The sequence below is a fragment of the Pempheris klunzingeri genome, chromosome 7 (genome assembly GCF_042242105.1).
Source record: "Pempheris klunzingeri isolate RE-2024b chromosome 7, fPemKlu1.hap1, whole genome shotgun sequence".
NCBI lineage: Eukaryota > Metazoa > Chordata > Actinopteri > Acropomatiformes > Pempheridae > Pempheris > Pempheris klunzingeri.
In genome coordinates, this window is record NC_092018.1 from 9,057,771 (window position 1) to 9,079,223 (window position 21,453).

Sequence of the window (21,453 nt, forward strand, 5' to 3'; positions counted from 1 at the left end):
GTGATCCCACACTAAGTGGATGCATCTGTGTGGTAGCAGCACCACTGAAGCCATTGGAGAGGTAGGTGGATTTGTTACCATGGCAGTACAACTAACTGTGCATCCATCAGGTTAGTGATTGGACGGGTAAGAGGCCAAATGAGAGTTTAAAGGTGACTTTGGAAAGACTGTCCCTCAGACCCAGAGGCATCTCAAAGTGGGTTTGAGAGGGGTCATTATGTCACTTGACGTCTGTTATCACCCAACAGGCTGACTCACATGCATCACATAGACATACTGGGCACAGGTGGCTGTGGCTTAGCTACTCCACATGCTCTCCTCTGGATACTTTTTAATTGGCCAGTTGCCCTTACCTAGGGGTATTGTGGGTTCAAGAGTATGTGTTTGATTATGTCTATGTGTTTATGCTTGTGCACTAGAATTGGGCCATAGTGGGCCAACTAAATATCTAATATTCTAATATGTATTATTAGTAATACAAGAATTTTTTTCAAATGACAAAAATATTGTTAATTGCCCATTTCTACTTAACACAGCAACAGGTGCACAACCAGCCGTGTGGAGGCATCCATAAACACACCAACATACACACGTTCAGAGCATCAAGCACAACTGCAACCAATAATAATTATCATTAATCCGGTAATTATTTGTCTCTATTGTTTAGTCTATAAGATGTCCCAATGACCATTGCAATTTCCAAGAGTTCGAGGCGACATCTTCAAAATGCTTATTTTGTGTGAGTAAGACTCCAAATACCCAAAGACATTCGATTCACTGTGATATAAGGCAGATAAAAGGCCAAAAAAAGCTTTAGGGACGCTCTTTAATTTTATATGTTGAAAGAGAAATCTCATACTGCAATTTTCCCCAAACTTTTTTGCAGTAAACATCAAAAAACACAATAATAATAATGATAATTAAGAAAATATCTGATTTTCTACATCTAAAAACATCTCCAGAAGCGGCTTTTCAGAGTGTGCTGCGGAAATCAAACAGCAGGAGACATTACATGCTGAGCTTTGTTACCTTGTCACATCTCATGAGGCCAAGGTAGCGGAGGGACTTGCTGCTCTGAGCGATCTGTGTGGCTCCCTGGTCTGTGATGTCCTTACACCAGCCGGCATCCACGGTCTCTATGGTACTGCTGTACTGGCCTATGGCTATCAGAGCTGGGGACACAGGAGAAAGACAGAGAAGGGGGGAACAGGGAGGTGGTGATGGAGGGAGGGAGAGAAACAAGAAAAGGTGTTAGTCTGACAACCTTTCTCATGCAAATGTGGCAGCATCGTCCTCCCACAGAGACTTACAGAAATTCGAGATGAAACCAGGGCAAGTCATCTGGCCAGCTGTGACACATAATTCCAATGTTTACACAACACCTTGAACATACACACAGACATACACACACAGACACACACAAACAGGGCAATACGCTGAAACACACACATGCATGAATCTCGCACACACCCATGCTTGTTCAGACTGCTACAGGATTCATCCATTAGAGCGTTGGCATGAGTCACAGCACTGAAAGGCAATGACACCGTGCCAGGGTAAAGTGTGACTCTATGCCAGTGTATGATTTAATTCTACTTGTGTGCGTGTGTGTGTGTGTGTGTGTGTTAACCACTGCCAGGGCAGAAACATAGTGCCAGGGTAAAGAGTAGCCACCAAAACAAATATCTGTCAGTGTCTGGGGGCTGTGTTACACCTCAGAGCATGTGTGCAAACATAACTTCACATAGAAATACACACCATACCTTTGTTGTTCATTTGATACCGTCTTAATTTAGTTTTCAGCAGAGTACAAATTAAAAGGCGCATCTGAGAAACAAGATGAGATTAAATCTTCCGTAATCTATCTAAAATAAAGATATACTCTGTTGCATTAACACACAAACAAACACAGACACACAACAATCTTCCTCATCAATCTTTGCCCCGTCAATTGTTGGGCAGATGGAGGAGACCTGTGCTCCACCAGTCGATTGATAGTGCTGCTCGGTGATCGATTGGCAGGGCCTGAGCTTTGTTCTCCACTCTCTCACAGCCATCACTAATGAGAGTGGGAAGGGAGGAGGAGGAGCGAGGGATGAGAGAAAGATGAAAGGAAGAGGGTAAAGACAGAGAAAGCCTTTGACAGCACCTTCAAATAGTTACTTAGCCCTGATGTTGTTTTCTCATTTGCAGAAATCCATTTCACTTCAAACTTTTGTACAAACAAGCTTGAGACTCAAATGTCTCCACTTCAAGAAGGAGGGGAAAATCACCAGCACTTGTCAAAATATCTCTACATATTACTGTATTTTACGACATGCAATCAGCAGATTGTTGATGTTACTGTGCACTGACTAAGACTCGCTGTCCAAGTGTGTGTGTGTACATGTATACAAGTGTGTGCTTACATGTGGAGCGGGAGCTTATTCCCATAGGAGAGGGGAAATGAATAATCTTATGCTTTTTGAATCAACTGCATGTTTTTAACCCCCTTTTCTCCTCTCCAGCTGGAGCTGTGTAATGTAGAGTCTCTTCCACACATACACGAACGATCTTGTGTGCAGTATGTAACGTATGTAATATATAGCTTTGGGCCCTCCGAGCGCTCCACATGTGGTTCCTTTTGTGCTCCAGCATGCTCTTGGATGCCATGTATAATAGGACATTATAGCTAAACAGGCAGTAACATGGCTTTGAAGCTACAGAATGTTTCATGTAAAACGGCACCATGGGGAAGAGGCTCCATCAGACCAGATGGGTGCGCAGCGCACAGAGTAGCCATGTTGACCTGGCAAAGTATTCTAAAAATGGAGACACTTGTGTTTTTTCATGTGCAAGCGTGCTTTAGTGTGTGTGAGACTGGGAAGACGTGAAGTGGGTGAATGGCTCCCCGTCCTACTCCCCTTGTCATGTCCAATCACATGATCCTGAATTCGATTACCTGGGCTCAGACCTCTGGTCTGATGTTCTGACACAGATATTGCTGCTGTTACAACCCCCTTGCAGAGATCTGTTGAGTTTTCTGAAGAACAAGTAGATCAAATAAAAGAGGAGAGTCATAGTTAACTGAACCAAACAACAGAACTCCCTCTACTTCCCCTTCACCAACTCCCAGTCTGTTTCTTCCCCTTCAACTTAACTTCTTTCAGCCTGACAAAGTGAGAGGATGGAAGCAGACAGGTGCCTACCACAGTGAATTTATAAGAAGTGCAAGTGAATACATTGTCCATGCATTTCCTGATTACTGTGCTGCACTCACCTAAGCACACATCCTTCCTGATCTGAATTACTGAGTTACAGAGTCCAGGCTTTACAAAGAAAACACATGGCCATTTTAGATAGCTGCAAGGGCAAAGAGAACTGCAAATAACTCTAAACATCATTTTGTCAAGCTCTCTTGTTGGTTAACTGGAGAGTCAGATAAAGCCTTTGTCAGGACAAGCCAAGTGTTAGGCTGTTTGGACTTGTTTAGTCCTCTATCAACAAGTTCATCTGGTTGCCATCACAGTCTAATATCCCTGTGTGGGTTCTGCCTCTCTCCCTCTTCCTTTGATCCTCTATCAGCGGACTGTAAACTCCAGCTACTCACAGTGGCAAAAGGAAATCGTTGGCTACCAGCAAAGGAGAAGAGCTTTCTGCGAAACCTTTTAACTGTAGTCGAACAGTTTTGTTCTCCTTGTCACAGACAGAAAGTGCGATTGGACCTCAGTGCCTTTGTTTTGCAACATAGTGGAGAAGCACGGATAAAAATGTACATACAAAAATGTGTAAAGAGGCATTTCATTAAGCTGAAAACAATAATCATAATTCAATTTTGTTTGCGTGAAAATACAAAGCAATTGAATTCTCGGTACGTAACAGAGAAACTTTGAGAGAAAGACTAAATACTTGCACGCATAATTACATTTATTGCTAGTCAAGTTAAATCTTAAGTAATGCAACTGCAAATTTACTTGAAAAAATATAAAATATTAAGTATAAGCAGAGCTTGGCATCACAGAAATGAGAAAAAAGTGTGCTTTTACTTTTTGGAAAACATCTGCCAGATGTTTTTTTTAAAAGGTTTTTTTCTTGATGCGTTTTGATAGCAGATTACACGGCGCTAATGATATTACAGCAGATACAAAATGTCCATATTCTCTGCAAGTTAATCATTCATTTGTTGTAGTATATTATCGTGCCTCTTGACCTTGGTGAGGTGACATTTGCCTCCTCTGTTGACTGTTGACTTTGTCTTATTGCAGTCTTTGTATAGATATGAAGTCTACGTATGCTAACTTTGCTGCTCAAAGATCACATCAGTTGTAAGTCAGATAAACAGCATGCTGACAGCTACAGGTGCAACAAATTATTCAAATCATTTTTTGGATAACTGCTATTAACTGACAATTACATTGCTTGATATGTAACCAAAAATGTTACTATATAGGCTTTTCAAAAACTTTTGACTGGCAGTGTATAAGGGACCATAGAAGCAGGAAATTGTCTTTCCTGACTGATAATGATTTTCCGTCTGAGAAACAGATGAAGCGATATGCAAGAGAAGTTAAGGTGAAAAAGAGGTGGAAGAATCAGAGGAGAAAAGAGGGGAAAATCCCATTCTGGCAGCAGGAGCTGTGACTGAGTGGTGACTACACACTCACAGACGGTAATGAGGGCACACTCTGCTGCCCTGCCTGAAAATGGCTTTAGGATCTGGCTGTGTGTGTGTGTGTGTGTGTGTGTGTGTGTGTGTGTGTGTCTATACACACTTCCCCTTTAGTGGGAAACGAAGCACAGAGAGACAGAGATTGACCTTAAATCCTGGATATCATTCATTTTGAGCATGGCACATTTCATGTGTCTTTTACCAAGTCTGTCATGTGGGGATAAAACTATGTCATCGTACGAGAAACGGGTGGGGATCACAAAACCAACTGCCTCAGTTTATTTAAGCATCTCATGGGATTTGGGCCAATCTATCCTCTTGTCAATCAATCAAAAAACAATCAACAGATCAATATAAAGAGTGGAATATTCGGTGCCTTTAGGAATGGTATTCCTGTGTCAAAACCAGATCAAACTTTATGGTAGTGTAAGCCACTGCGCAAAGCTTTCAATCAAGAACAAGGGTGACAAATTTGTAGCAAAGGTGAATAACCGAGTAAAACCCTAAATCGTTGGTGCTCCATTAACTCCTACATTATCTCCAGACAGAGATTCATAACCTATTACTTTCCCATATCAGGCACAAGCTGTTATCAAACACCATAAATAGCTGATTTATCCAAACATAGGAGCAGTTCTGGGCCAAGGTAACTGCACTCCTAACAGCAGGGTCAGGAGCTGGTCAATCCTGTGATGACCGCAACGTGAGAAGAAACCTTCCTTAATCAGCTTACTCTCCTATCTCTATACCTGACCTCAGAGCTTCATGGGTTAAGCATCTTTTACAGGCTTATTAGATATTCACTTATTACATTCTCTTAAATGATGGTGTGCCATTACTGCCATCATCCTGCTCTGAAGCCATCCCCACGCCTGTCTGCTGTAACCCTATACACCATATTTTAGCTGCTGATGAAGACAGAATGCTTAGGAAAGAAGTGATGGTATATGGTGCAGATTTACTGTGATGCAGCGCGCGCGTGCGTGCGTGCGTGCGTGCGTGCGTGCACACATGTGGAGGCACTGACAACAAAAAACAGCTTATTAAGGCTGATGTATTCCAGAGAGCACAACTGTCATGTCTAATGTGAAAGACATTCACTTGGTTCTTTGTGTTGCGTTTAAAAACTTGGCCTCAGCTTTGCCCTCTCCACTGTGCTGCTGTACGCCCCAAACCAAAAGAAAACCTCTTTTCACTTCTCATCCTTTTAAGTTGTTGAAGTTCCACGAGATGCAAAAGTTATGTTTAAGCAGGTCCCACAATCTGAGTTTTTTTCCTTCCCATTTTAGACAACACTCTTGTGAATACTGATATCCATTTTTGCAAGAGAGAGGCCGAGTTAGTTTCAGTGCTGCTGTTTCTGTAACACTCTTAAAAAGAAGTTACTCAAAGTATGATTTCTATCCCTTTTAATATCTCTTGATTTGATATTCTCTGCTTGGTCAATGTTGCAAATCAATTAGAAGGACTGCTATCAGATTTTTATACAGTTCCGGTATTAATGTGATGAGGTCCCTTGATGTGTCAAGTACTTAAAATGTTAGATTAGCCAAAAACAGACATCCTTGTCTGATTGTATTATGCATAAAATGTTTCTTAATTGGCTTTCACCCATAAAAAGTACATGTACTGTAATTTTTTTCCATATCAACTACTTCTAACCATAACCACATCAAAGTTTATTTTGCATGGATAAAAGTGAAAACTTTTGATGGCTGTGTATCTTCGTGAGGTCTGGTCTCTGAGCATATACAGTATGTGTATGTAACGCATGAAATATAGGTCTACTAAAACCCAATATGGAATTTCGAGGTATAGTTGCATGTTCTTCCCAAAGGGGAGCACAATACAAGGTCTATACATCTAGTTTTACAGAGCGCTGTATGTGTTCAACATTTCTTTTCCGCTGGAGGTCTCTTCCTATAAATGTGCTGCGAACTGACTAAACATTTCTCGGTATGAAACACCTCAGAACAGTCCTAAAATGTTTATTATTTCCATAGGTCAATACTGATAAACTCTAAGTTCTTTAATCTGAATCTCAGCTGTGAACGTAAGGAAGGCAGTTTCAGTATGGCTACAAATGTTTGAAACTCTGGTTGATTTTTTGAATGAGCGGTAGAATCTGCTGCGATGGCGAGCCCAGACCGGTGAGACTGTGCACGGCTGTAGAAATTGTGTGGCCTATCGTAGCATCTGTCCGCAGAAGACATCTCACTAGCTCAATTTGTTCATTAAGACACCAGATAAGACCCTGTGTACACTATTAGCTCAACTCTGATAAGTAGTTGTAGTAGTAGCGCATCCAATACACACACAGACACACAGACACACAGACACACAGACACACACAGACACACACACACACACACACACACACACACACACACACACACACACACACACACACACACACACACACACACACACACACACACACACACACACACACACACACACACACACTTTGGTTCTCCTACTTTAATTGTTAAAGAGCTCTATTTTTATATCATTCTTTATATGGTAGATGTTGGTGTTGCTATTTCTATCACTGGTTAGGACTAGTGGTGCTACAGACATATGCGCATGTGTCAAAATGATTTGTTTATTGTGTGTCACCATGGACAGAAATGGGAAAACGCTCTTGCAGGAGTGTGTTTACATGCGTGTAAATATACATGCATGAGCACGCATGCCTCATACAAGAGTGTAAAAGCTGTGTAAGGAGACCTCAATGGGCACCATGTGGATGTCACTTAACTCCTTTGATGCCTGTCTGACCTGACCATTCATTGACCTCACAGTCTGATTGATTAACACACCATGCTCGTCTTCAAAGTACCCAGTCAAAATGACTGGGGTCACACAGAGTGCCAGTTATGCTGTAAACAACATACCAAATAAAACACTTGAAACACACACGCACAGGAGGGGGCAGAAGAAGAGAGGGACTGTTGCTTTGGCCCATGGCGAGCAGAGAATTAACAAATTAAAAGTGTGAGAACTAGAGGGAATTGGAGAAGGCACGCAGACAATCTGTCTATTTAGAGGGGAAAAAACCCTGCTGGGCTGTAGACATGAACATGAACATGATGTGACAAAAGCTCAGTTGCACCTTCCAAGCCAGATAAAAAATATTTAGATATAAGGAGAAAGACAGGGAAGGGAATAGGAAAGAGGAGGAAGAAAATGAGAGAGGAAGAGGCGCCATGAGGTGACGCTTTTTGCCCTGACATTTTGGGCGAACGCAATCAAAAACCAAGGGAACTGAAATGAGCCAGGCTTGGTAGAGAGACACAGGAGAGAGGAGGAACAGATTGAGAGTGACACAAGAAGGAGGGAGAGCACTTTATGGTGGGACATGCTCGATCTGGGAAATTAATTAGCCAGAGGGCAGGGAGAAGGCAGTGTGGCTTCTTGTGTGTGTGACCACTAAGGACATGTGCATTTTCCCAATCAAACTCTGATCTGATGCAAACCAGCTGACACACACCATTGTGTGTTCTTGTATGTGCTTTTTGGGTTTGTGTGTGTGTGTGTGTGTGTGTGTGTGTGTGTGTGAGAGAGAGAAAAACAGAGGCAATCAGCAGACCCTGAAATGTTTAAGCGGTGATGTAGAGACAGTGTAGAGACAGTACAACGAAAAAAGTGACTTTGATGGTTTATATGGTGGTCTAGCGTCTAGAAAATAGCGTCTACACTTAAACGCACACATACACACACAGACTGTTTTAGTGGTTGATGTGCGATAACCTTGTGGAGGGGATGTGAAGTTTGGAAGGGGAAAAGACTGGAAAGGTGAGTGAGTGACAGCGAGAGAGGGGGAGATAGAGGAAGAGTGATGGGCAAGGACAGATAGACAGAGCGAAGGGGTGATAAGGAGAGATGGAGCTATCACAGAGGTGACCTACAACAGGATTTCCTTCACCACCGAGAACAAGCACTCGTCACCGATTCACACACATATGCACAGGTCAACAGGACGCTTAACAGGTCATTATTCATAAGGACTCACTCAGTTTGAACATACATAAAATTTGCTCAATTAAAAGAGAATTTAAATTTAAATACTCTTAAGCATTATAAATAATCCAGCCATTTATTATTATAAGTATATCAGGATATCAGGGCTGCACAGTTTTGGCAGCCTAGTATCCATATGTCCATATTGGATTATTCGGGCACCTCATGATTTCCGTCCAATGTCAACATTCAATGCCAAAACAGGCCGGATCACGGCCTATGTGTAGCAAGGGGGAAAAGGATTGGCACAGGATGTCGAAAAATGTTGTTGCTGAATATAATCCCGTGTTTTGCTGAATTGCTCAATATGGATGGCTGGCAACAGGATTGATGCTGCATAAACATTTACTTATTAGGAACTCTGGTCTGATTTTCTCTTAAGAGTGGGGGCAGTGGAGTACGGCAGGTTAGAGAAGATGGCTTTTGGTTGCTGGTTGTCACTAGGTTGAAAGAATAAATCTGAGTGGAGAAAGTGAGAGAGCAGCGTTTGCCCTTCCCTCAGTGCCACTTCTGCAAGGCCCGTAACCACTTTCCTGCTCAGTGGACAAGAGATTCTTTATTTAATCCCCATTAGCTGACACTAGGGTAGCAGCTACTCTTTCTGAGGTCCACACACACTAAAGGGATGCAGAACAAGACAACACCTGTAAAAAGACTGGTTTAATGTTTAAGACAAGTCTAAATCAGGTAATAAAAAAAAAAATCACACTACGTGAAACTGCATTGTAGTCGTTCAGGTCGGGTAATTAACCTTGGGGTTATGTGAATGTGCTTTTTGTAGTATTTTAAAACTTTTCTTACTGGGTGAAACAATGATCAAAGGTGGTAACTTATTCCACAATATCATGGCTCTATACATTACAGATCTGCACACTACACCTGTTTGGGGTTTTTGTGTAACTAGATAATCCCTAGTACACTCTTTATTTGTCTCTCACATAATGTATTTGTGAGTACAAATTTGGTTGTTTGGTTGTTTACAGTGCACTTGTATTAAAGACTGAAATGCATCAGACTGCATGCCAATCCATTCTCTGCTCAGACTCCAGTTGAGTCTGAGCAGCTTCCAAGAGTGAATGTGTGTGAACAGCACATTCCTGGGAAAGAGTATTGTGGACAAATTAAAGTACATCAAGGTTTACCAGGGATGTTTGAGGTAATTGTGGAAATTTGTGCTGTTATACCACCCTACCGTCATTATTGTCTTTGAAGCCAAATATGTTCCACACAACACAAAGGGACCCTTTTTTTCAGTAGAGGTACAACATTTTTGTCACAACGAAAATGGGAAAATTTAATGTTCTACAAAAGGGTTTTTTAGATTCCGACTTATTTTTTTCCACCGTTCAGTCCAAGTATATTTGTGCATAGTTCAGCCTGTGATGTGGATTTATGTCGTTTTGTCGACACAGTTCAGGGAGAAACTGGGAGTGCTTTGATTATCAAAAAGATCACCCTACTTATGAAAAGGGAGAAGAATTATGGTCATGTAAGAATGAGATTGCATAGAGCTAAGAATCAAAATCTTGATTTTAATACAATTAGCCAGGAAGCTCTGATGTACAGGAATATGAACACAGAAAAAATCCTATAAAAGGGCCCATTAAATGCTAATAATAACATACTCAAAGATGTATAAGTAATTTTCTGTGTGTACGTGTCTAATCTTTGTGGAAATAGTGTGTTTTCCACACACACACACACACACAAACTGAGGTTTGCCATCAGCAGTAAAAGTAGGATATTAAGCTCTATTTCAAACCAACAGCACCTCTGCTCCTATGCACCTGTCCTTTGTGGATATTAATCCTCCCTACCTTTTCTTTCTCTCTCTCTCTCTCTCTTTCTCTCCCTCTCTCTCTCTCTCTTGGATTGTGTACAACAGGAAAACTACTCTCCAATTCTAACATCACAGATGGAGGGGCATAAAGCTTAACAACTTCAGTTTCAAATGAGAAGGTGGCAGCAGAGCAGAGAGGAAGTGGAGAGGAAGAAAGAGGACGAAGATGAAGACAGACGGCATCCTAGTCACTGAACTGCATGTTGCATGCGTCTGACTGGAATTAATGTAGCGTAGCAATAGTTATGGCTTTGGTTATGGATTACGGTTAATCCTTTAGCATAGGGAGCAGGTCTTAAAGGTAATTACACGCTACTATTGGATCCAGAGCCCAGAAATGGGCCTCTCTTACATCACGCTTATTAAGATCCAAAAGGAAAAAACTGGCTGTTCTTACAAACTGCTTAGACAGAGTACAGGTTAACGCACCATGGCATTCTCTGCCAATCTTAATACTATTTGAACTTGTCTGCATGTTAAAAGAGCATTGTAGCTGAGATCTCAGCTGTTTTCTTAATTTTGTGATGGGAAGAGGAAAACCATGGCCTTAGAATAGAAACAATGCTTTGTTTGTGCCTGTGATCACTGTGAATAGGAATTAGTTTTGTTATTTTCATAAACAAAACAAAGTAGTGAGCTGTTTACCCACACTGAGTAATTAGATGATTAGCAGCACAACTCTATTCTCAGGTCAGAGAATATTACCAACACTGACAGACGGGAATATGGTCACACTGTACAGTTTTTTTCTTTACATTTTAGTCATTTGCAATGCACAGACTTTTGTTTTTTTTACCCTTTCCTCCTAAAAATAGCCCTCTGACTTTGTCTAATACACACAGTCAGCGTTCCAAGTGCCACTAAGTCTGTTTCCATGCCTTATCTTGAGTCTTTAATAGTCCACTCTGTCCGCTTTAACCCAGCGGGAATCATTAACAAGACACACACTTCCTCTTCCACTGCCCCTGACAAAACCCTCCAAATCGTTGTGATCACAAGACAGTGTGTGTCTGTGTGTGGTTTCGCCTGAGTGTGAATTAGGGGTCTACTTAACCCCTTGAAACAACCCTAAAACAAATGACCCAATACCAATTAGTTTCGCAACAATTAGGTTAGTAGACCGTTAATGACAGGCAGACCCAGCTAAGGAAAGTTATGCCCATTTCTTCCCTGATCTTAAAACTAAGAATAACAACAGACAATGTAACCTTGACATTTTGGACAGAAATGTATAGTGTGACCAGCACTGGGACTAGTTAAAATGTTGTCATGTATGTGTTAAAGGAAATAGCAACAATAAACTGAACATGCCATGTAAAGTAAGTCCTTCCTGCATTTCAGCAAACTGATTCTTGTCTCAGCTCTTATTAGACAGAAACAAAAAAAGTGCATCATTAATAGAGACTGTTCTTTAATTTGAAGTTCATAATTACTGTGACATTTCCATTGTGCCCATGTTAACTGAAATTTAAAGGCTGCATTGGTCCTGGGAATTCAAACTTTGGGGAAAAAGACAAGAAAAGATGGATGAAGACATGACAAGAAAGTCTCTGTTTTCTGAGTGGGCAAGATGACATGTGACCAGAATGAAATATTGAGGTCAAAAGGTAAAAAAAAAAAAAGATGGTCTGCTCAAATAAAGATCATCTACATTAAACACTGATTTGATAATATTGGAACAGGAACATCAAATAAAGATAAGCCAAAGATCTCAATATGGAAGTTAGTTAAAGATCTTAAAACAGTGGTATTTGGGAGAACATAAATCAGCATTGGAGAGTATCAATTTAAAACAATCACAATGCTGAACATTAAGCAGGGTTTACAGAGTTCAGAATGAAAAAAGAAATACTTGCAGTCGTATGTTTAAAACAATGACAAAGAACTTCAGAGAAAAGTTGCACCACCATTAAAAATGGCATTTGTGTCTGAAAAGAAAACTTCTGAGATTCTACATGCTGTTTCTCTGTCTTATCATTCTCTGTTTGTCCCGCTTTGGTCTCTTTTACACAAACTCCTAATGGCTCATGAGTCTGTAACAGCACTTAGGGAGGTCTCACCAAAAGCTCTTTAGCAAAGTTTAAAGCTCCTGTGATGTTTTCTGATCGATACCTGGCCGTAACTCAAATCACACGTCAAGTGCCATTACTGTATACACTGCACACTCTCAACCAAAGTGCACTGACGCGCACACGTACACACATGTACATTTTCATGAGCTTAGACAGTGTTTTTGATCAATACCTGGCTATAGATCAAACACCTTTTGCAGTTTATGGCTAACCTTTCCCAAGGCTCATTTCAGACGCACACAGAATAACTCATGTCTTACTTGAGACTGCTGCTTTGACTGCGTCTATGAAATTGATAAGTGCTCTTAAATGCAAAATGACAGTTTAAGAACCTTGTTTTTGTACCGCAGTGTAGTCAGAATGTCTCATAAAAATACAAAGCACTTCTTTCCAGGAGGTAACTTCATATTCAGTGCCAGAGAGAAGTACACAGCAGACCAAATGAGCGGCTAAACACTTGAAACTTCAAGAGAGTTCTTCTTTAAAGCTTTATTTGTCCAAATGTATCAAGGGAAACAGTGCTTTGGGAAACTATTTTCCCTCTCATATTTTTCATTATATGTAGAATTCAAGCAATAGATGAGTTTGTTTTGCATTATAATATTTCATCTGCCATAATACTTCAAAATGTGCCTGAAAATTTTAGGACCCCACTGACAACTGCAACAAGGGTATTTTAATTTAGCTTATATACAAACAGCCAAGAATCTTGTTTGGGAAAACCTTTTTAAATGAAATACTGCCTCAACAAACAGACCAGGGCCCATATTTCTGCCAATGTGGCTTTCATTGCTTTCTCTAACAATATGTCGGCAAGCCTATCCTCCTTTATCTCATCCCGTAACCCCCTTCCTCTCTTACTTCTGCCCCTTTTTCTTCCTGTCTAACCCTAATGTTTGCTTTACCCTCATCCTCTTTCCCTTCCCCCACTCTGTCTTCTCCTTCTCCTGATCCTCTCTAAAGGATGTTCCTGTGTTCAGGGTCACTGTCAGTCCCTCAGTAGCTCTGTTGACCTTTAACCTCTTTACGACTAGGGTCAGCGCCTGTCGCCATGGTGTTTAACATCCCCGTGGGAGGCCATCCATGTGCATTGGGTATAGTGTACAATTCAAACAAGCACATACACATTATTTATAATGTCAGAGGCATGCGATGTTGACCTTTCACATTCACTTTAATCTTCCACTCAGATTACGAGCCAGGCCAGAGAAAAACCTCTCCCACTGTTTGCTTCAACTTGTTTTACTCCATCTTTGATCCAAACTCCAAACTCCCTTCATGAACATTTCATTTTTGTTCTTCCTCTATTGTTTCCCTCCCCCTCTTCCTCCCTGTGGTCTAAACAGGTCTCCTTCTCTTTGGATGTTCGTGTCTAAGTGACTTTCAACTGCAGGCTATTGAGTTACACAACTCCAACAGAAAGACATCCCACAATGACAATTACCCTGTGTAGCAATGGCTGTAACCTGTGCCTGGGAACCAAAGAGGGACATTTATGAAAACTGCTCTCCCTGCTGAAACGAAGAGCTCAGTGGCAGCATAAAGTAAACAAGTTCAGGTTTTTCAGGTCTCTTGCCTCCTAAGGGTAATGTTTCGATGCATTTCCATTTTCTAATATATGTACATGTGGAATCTAATAAAGAATTTAGCACAAATTGCAAAGCAAAGTCTGTCACCTTAACAAACATATTTATCATACACATGAACTTCAGTTTATAACTTTTAAATTCAAAGAAACTTTTTATTCTTAATTTGTAAGCAAAATGCTCGCCTAGATTTTGTCTACTTAATAAAATCATCCTTCAGGTGGGTCATTTGTTTTGGTTTTAAACACATTTTCGTGTTGTCTGTGTGACGCCACCGGCAGACAGCAGAGGTATCGTTCAATTTTGATCAGTGCAGCTGGATACAGCACTCAAAACCATTGCTTTTCCTCACATAATTAAGAAAAAAAAAAGTTTTTCTTTCCATTTTTGCAATGCGAGTATATAATTGTAATGGGATGTGGGTGTCAGCTACTGTGGGTACAGTGTATGCTGACTGAGAATAACCGGTGAACACAAGGTGTTCCTCCATTGTGTCATCACGTGCACTTCTGCACTTCTCACAGTGTTTGCGTGTGTCCCTACTTACTTTTGTGGGGTGTCTATGTGAGCTTGGCTCTGGGAGTGTATGCATGTGTTTTCCAGTGGGAGTGGGTGAGCTTGGCCAAACACTAGTGGGCAAATGATACAAGTCCTGAACTCCTCTTCCATAAATTACCAGCTCATTACAGTAATGCAGCCCATTTAGCATAAGAAGAGGGGGGAAGAGAACGGGAGACATGTAAGAAAGGACTGCAGAGAAGAAGTGTTTGGGAGTAGCAGGATTCATACAGGGTGCAGCATAAATGTCAAGAAAGAAAATGGGGTGACGACAGGGGGGGTGATAAGGCAGGGAAGAGAAGAGCGCGAGGGAGTGAAACAGGAGAGGAAGACAAAAGGCTTGATGTGTTTAAGGAGCTTTTCAATCTCAACAGAAGTGCTTTTCATTAGGTTAAAATCTATCATCTATGCTGCTGCAGGAAAAAAAACAATGGGGAAATATTAATATAGATAGTGGCTACAGTAAGAGACAGAGATATAGATCCGGACAGAATGAGAGTGGAGGAGAGAAAGGGAGGAGGAGGGAAAGAGAGAGAATGGGATGAGATGTAACAGTTGTAATTGAATAGTGAACTAGAGAGGGCCTGAGTGCAAGCACTGATTAATACAATTCAAATTGATTGTCTCCTAGTAGCTGTGAGAACATCTCATTTTGACTTTCATATTTGAATGTTCAGCATGTTCTCTGTGTGCATGAGGGCGTGTGAGAGAGTGTGAGAGTGTGTGTGTGTGTGTGTGTGTGTGCAACAGAGAGCAATACTGAGGGGTAGGGAGATGGAGAGTGCCCTCTAGTGCTTGCTGCTTCTTTTACCCCACCTTTATATGGTGATGTTGGCTTCTTTTGAGTTCTTTTTCAAGTTTGTGGCAAGTTCCTGCTGTCATTCACATTATGCTCAGGGGTTATCAACACACAGAAAGCATTGTTGGTTGCAGCCTACTTTTAGGAAAAGCCATCTGCTGCTTTTTATTTTTCAAGTCTTCCACAGACTTTAAAATTACCCACTCTAGCTATTCCGTCACAGTTAACATGAAGTCTTTGGTTTTAGGTTCAGGTATTAGGTTTCGTCTGTTACTACATTATACATGAGCAGCGTGGCATGCTCAGCTTACTGCCAATCAGAAGGAAATGTCCGTCTCCACAAAGAAATAATCCCCCAAAGCACATTTTGTAATTTTTACTGTCAGATCTGCTAGCTGATTTCAGGCTGTAACTGACACACCAAACAACAACAAAATGTACGGTTATTAAGAATGTAATGACACCTGGCACTTAAAATGGCCTTCGCAAAAATATACAGTATATGTAGAAAGTAAGAGTTTCCTCCAAACTCTGTCTGCTGTCTATATAACTTACAAAAATAGCACAAGAAAAGCAGTACACAATCATTATAGATGAGAGTGAAGATGGCTGAGGGTGGAGAGTGGAGTTCCATTTGCACCTCAGGAGTAACAGAGGAAGGATTTATGGTTGGGTGTGAGACAATCATTCATGTTAGCGAGTCGGGCTCTGCGTTCAATTAGCAATAGCTTGTGTCTCACACCGATTCCCTCTGCCTGGGAGCCAGAAAAAACAGTCAGCACTGTGAACACAGAAAACTGAAGCTTTTCGTCTAAGACCCCCCACAATCCATTGCTATTCTACCTGCTTGCCAACAGTGGGCGGCCATTTAGGCATCTGCCTCCGCCACACTTTTCAGAAAGTGTACTAATTCTGCCTAGTAAGGCATGTCCTCGAACTACCTCAGGAATGGAGGAGGGTTAACAGGAGAAAAGAATAGAGTAACTGTGGTCCGGGAAGCGTTTTGAAGACAGAGTGAAAAGTACAGAAAGAGAGAAAATTGACCTCAGAAAACTCACAAAGATTCTACTGTGGGAAGGAACGTCTCCTCCTCTGCACCTCTGTCTTCCTTTGTCTGTCATTCCATCTTTTTATTGATCATCAATCTCCAATAACTTTTTCTTGAAATATGATACATTCTCTGCAGGTACACTACACTTAAAAGAGTTGTTACCAACGTTTAAAACTAGTACACTGTGCTTTCATGCCTCATTGTCCCCATCATATTAAAACATCTGTGAGCAGAGAAAATTGTAAAAGGTTTCATCCTTGTCTTCCTTGTATTTGTTTGATTATCTTTAACAGGCAAAGAAACGTGATTAAGGATGAGATGTGACCAGATAAATGTGGTATAGTATGAAGAAACCCTAAGATCTTGGCCATCAGGTTACCAGATCAGTGCCTTCTAATTTCGTTTGAAATGAACAAAGTTTCAAAGATGACAAATTATATTACTTTTAATTATCTTAAAAAAATTAGAGTGCCCCTTGAACTTCATTCACTAGGTTAGTTTGGCGATATGCATTTGAGTAGATGTACATGTGCTGGATAAAGTGACCAGTAGGTCTATTACAGTAACCAAAAAGCCATGTTTGGTGCTTTAAATCATCAAATGCATTATAAAGGGACTTAAAAGTATCCTCACTTCACTTGAGAGATTTTGGCAAATTTTTTCTTCTAAAATGAAATCGGACAACACGTTATATGTACATCTACTTTTGCTATCAATTAATGGAATTAAATGTGGAGGTGAAGTTCAAATGAACCCAGACTTCACCCCCCCCCCCCCAACTTCTTTCTGTGTCACTAACACACTCAAACACACTCCCCAACCCCCTCTCTCTCATAAGAGCACATTATTTTGTGAGAAAGAAAAGCTATTATTTAGCGCATATTTTACTGAGGTAGGGGTCAGGTGAGGAAAAAGAGGCCCATCACTGTATTTTATAGCCACTTCAGGCAAGAGGTGGGGACAAAGCAGTCTATTGTATTAGACAACCATTCTTTTCAATGCTACACTACACTTCAGAATGTAGTATGCACTTTATTTCCCTTTCCCTTGAAAGCTTAACCTGCATCTGCGGTGGAAAAACAACTATTGTTATTATTATTATTATGTTCTGAATTAGAAAAACTGCACAAACAACACATAATGAATACATGGCGGCAGCTTTTTGTCCCAAAACACTGTATGTAAATGCACAGTAGACCAAAATCTCAGTTCCACAGGCACAGTGTAACCTCCATTTGCCCCTGAGGAGATCCCAACAGGCAAGAATGAACAGCTACATGTTAAATATATGAGAACATTTGGAGGTTAGGTGTCAAGTAGCTACAAACTGTGAGAGTGTGCAACGTATTGATCCAAGCAGCTGATCAAACCCTTCATTTATTATGGAGAAACAGAGGAGAGGCAAATCTTCCATACCCATGAATGATTTAGAGACCACTCGTGTGTACAGTATGTGTGAAATGTGTTTCTGTGCCTGTGGATAAAAGAAACAAAAAAACAGCTACCTACACAACTACAATACCTCACTAAGAAATTTGTGCAACCAACAAAAAAATGAAAGTTGTAGACAAATTGTAGGCACCCAGCATGTACACACAAACCTTTAAAAACCAAATGCAAAAGGTCTTTGAGCTTGTTTCAACTACTTCCATCAGTCTTTTGTCCTTTTTATACTGAAATCTGCCCCATGCTTCTAAAGCACCTCTATAGTTTAGCTGGTGATACAACAAGCAGTACACATATAGTCAGACAATGCACCACTGAATTTGATGGTCTAACCCCAAACATTTTGTAAATTATAAAGGAGATAAATCTTGTATTTAATGAATACAACCTTGCTCACTACTCCCACCCTCCAATTAACTACTCTTAACTCTTTTGAGTCCTGAAGCTCAGAAAAAAAAGCTTAGCTAATGGAATGTGCACTCTGGACCATGTTGGATGGACTGCTGCTCAATAGAACATAATGGCCAATTATCCTGCATGTACGCTAATGGCCCACATTAGCCTGCTGAAATATGGGAGTGGGAAGTGGATTATTTAGTAAAACAATGTTTTCTACCCATCTGGAGTTGCATTGCTCATACATAGGAAGTTTTGGTAAGGTTTGAGGTAAGGTTGAATCATCCGTCAAACTAGAGTTGCAGATATTTAAAAGGTCTGTTCCCATTTAGCAGCATCATGTCTCTGAGCTCCAACACACAGGAGAAATATTTTGCTGTTGTTTGCTGTGCTGAAATCTCGCTCAATCTCCAATCAGCATGCTGCCCTCTCGTAATGTCTTTCTGTTCTTATTCTTTAGTTACTGTTGATGTTTTTTGCTTCAGAGTAGGAGTGGAAAAATTAGAGAATTTTTACAAAGTGATTTTATTCTTGAGACACTAACTGGCTGTCAACTGAAAATCAACTCTCAATTGAATGAAGTTGCTAGTTTTGTCTGTGCAAGACTGCCACTAACTGCTGCACCAGTTAGCATTAGCATGACTACAATTACCGAGACTGCACAAGTCCCTTTTATGTTTCATATGCAATGGAGTGACACAAGAGTATAACCACCCTGTATTACTGCAGTACGATTTTGTTCCTCCTTAAGGTCATCATAGTTATGCAGGTAGGCTGCATTTGGTTCCGCCAAATTAATGTAATGTAATGCAATATTAGGACATTAACTTACTGTGATATCTTCCTGGTGTGACCCCATGTTACACATTGTGGGACACACTTGACAGTCGATGTAAGCATGTTACGGGCTTACTGGAAGGTATGAAGACAGGAAAATGATGCAGGATATTACTGCTCTTGCTTTCATTTGGGGATTTTGATGATTCTTTTGGTGAAAAAATCACCAACACTTGACACACTCCAGGTTGAGTTCTGCTTTTTCCGTAACATAGATGTAGCATATTTAAAGAAGAAACCATATTATATAGAGTATTATTTTGAACTACTAGATTAATCTCTTTGAATTCGTGAAATGTTTCAAAATTGTAAAGGTAAAGTCTTGATGCTTGTCGTTGATATATTTTGGTAGAAGCAGCACAAAGACTGAATATAGCTATTATCTATTCTTTTCATTGACGCCTCCACCCACATGTTGTTTATACATGTACACTCTCACAGCTGATACTTGCTCGCATATAAACACAAACACAAGGGTGCCAACAGCTAATACCACCTACACATACACACCTACTGAAGAACCTGTTCACCCTCAGCATCTCCCTTCACAATCACCTCCACTGCAATTAATCAAAGCTTGTTCTTTTTCTTCTACGAGTTAAGCCTGTCACACTTACCTCTCACTCTTTCATCATCCCTTGCTTCTTAAAGCGCCAAGTGGCGGACAATATGAGCCCTGCGGGGGCGGCAATATGACACAACGTCGACAGAAAATAGCGGCCGTGGTTTAAATCATACTGACATGCAGATTTATCACTGTTTAACTTGTCCAAAGTGTCTCCTCTAGTTGGTGCAGATCTGACTGTGTGAGCTGGTTGGCTTTCCTCTGGGAGGGCCGAAAGTCCCAGCCAAGCTCAGCTCAGTTCAGTTCTGTTCTGTTCAGCATACAGTTACTGCTACAACATACCAACAGTGCTGACTACAGCATATATGGACATGGAGCAAGTTCATTTCACAGTGGGTCATTTCCACTGTCAACACATCTGGAGGACCTATTGCTCTGTCACAACCATGGCATTATTTGTAAGAACTTTACTTGATTCCCTTAAACAATTCTATAATATAAGAAATTTGAGTTAATAAAGCTTAAATAAGTTATCAGTGGTGGAAAAGTGAGTATGTATGGGGGAGGGGGCGTTGTCTACAGACAATCTGGGAAATGTAGGAAATTGTTGGATACAACAAAACCTTAAATTCCAACACTGTCATAAAACAACTGCTGGAATGCATCTATCGTCTCAGACTCTTGATACAGAACAGTGTAAGAGAACCCAAGAATAAAAAATGTTCCCCTACAACCCTCTTGTCAACTGTAATTTGAAAAAAAATTCATCTTTATTAGCTCAACAGTTAAAAAGCTACATTTTGCTCACGATATCCCCTTCTTGTAATTTCCATCCAACATCTGAATTTCCTGGCCAGTAACGTCACAAATACTGTGTTAAATATTTCCCCATAAAAAAGTGCCATTCAATGTCATTTAACGTGTTTACATAAAATGCTATTTCATAAAGAGTTGGTCAGGAGCTTTATTGTTACTCAATAACCTCAGTGGCTTATTTGAGGCTTCAAAACTTGATCTTTAGATCCTTTAGTTTTGTCCTGTTTTGTTTTTCATCTTTTCAAAGATATTGCCTCTACAATGACCTGGCTCATTACAGTGTTTCTGAGCTGGTTTTATTAATGGCAATATAATGCAGTGACTTTTATGCTTCAGTATCTAGCTACAAAGAGATCCAGATACCATTGTTGTTTGTCCCCAGACTATCATGCATAATTCATCAAGAATGCAGAGCACCTCCTGCAAACACACACGCACACACACATAGAACATTTACAGTATACGTGCGCTTGCATGCTCACAGGTGTAAGTACTGCCACGCTCCAATGTGATTGTGCATGATGGATGTGATGTTAAAGTAGATCACACAGGACCACTGTGGAAGAAATGATGGTGAAAAAGAAAGGAGGAAAAGAATGATTAAATGAAATGAGGGACAAAAAGCAGGGCTGACATTAACAGGACAAATACAGTGAAAGACAAGTTAGCCAAGTAAGACCAGGATGGCCATGATTGAAGACTGATTAAGCCTGCAAAAACCAAATTTTGAATTATAATTCTTAAATGTTTTTAACAGGATAACACAGGGCTTGCTCAGTCTGCTGAGCAAATTTGAAAATGTCACGGGTAAGAGGT

General features: G+C 40.6%; 1 protein-coding gene across 1 annotated transcript in view; it reads right to left on the reverse strand.

Moving 5' to 3' along the window:
* The window catches only part of fbxl17 (F-box and leucine-rich repeat protein 17), a 205,606-nt gene that overhangs the window by 17,417 nt on the left and 166,736 nt on the right, over positions 1-21,453 (reverse strand). The window contains exon 10 of the mRNA XM_070833634.1: positions 1,030-1,172. Within this exon, the coding sequence (XP_070689735.1) occupies positions 1,030-1,172 (143 nt within the window). The remainder of the gene's footprint in view (positions 1-1,029; positions 1,173-21,453) is intronic.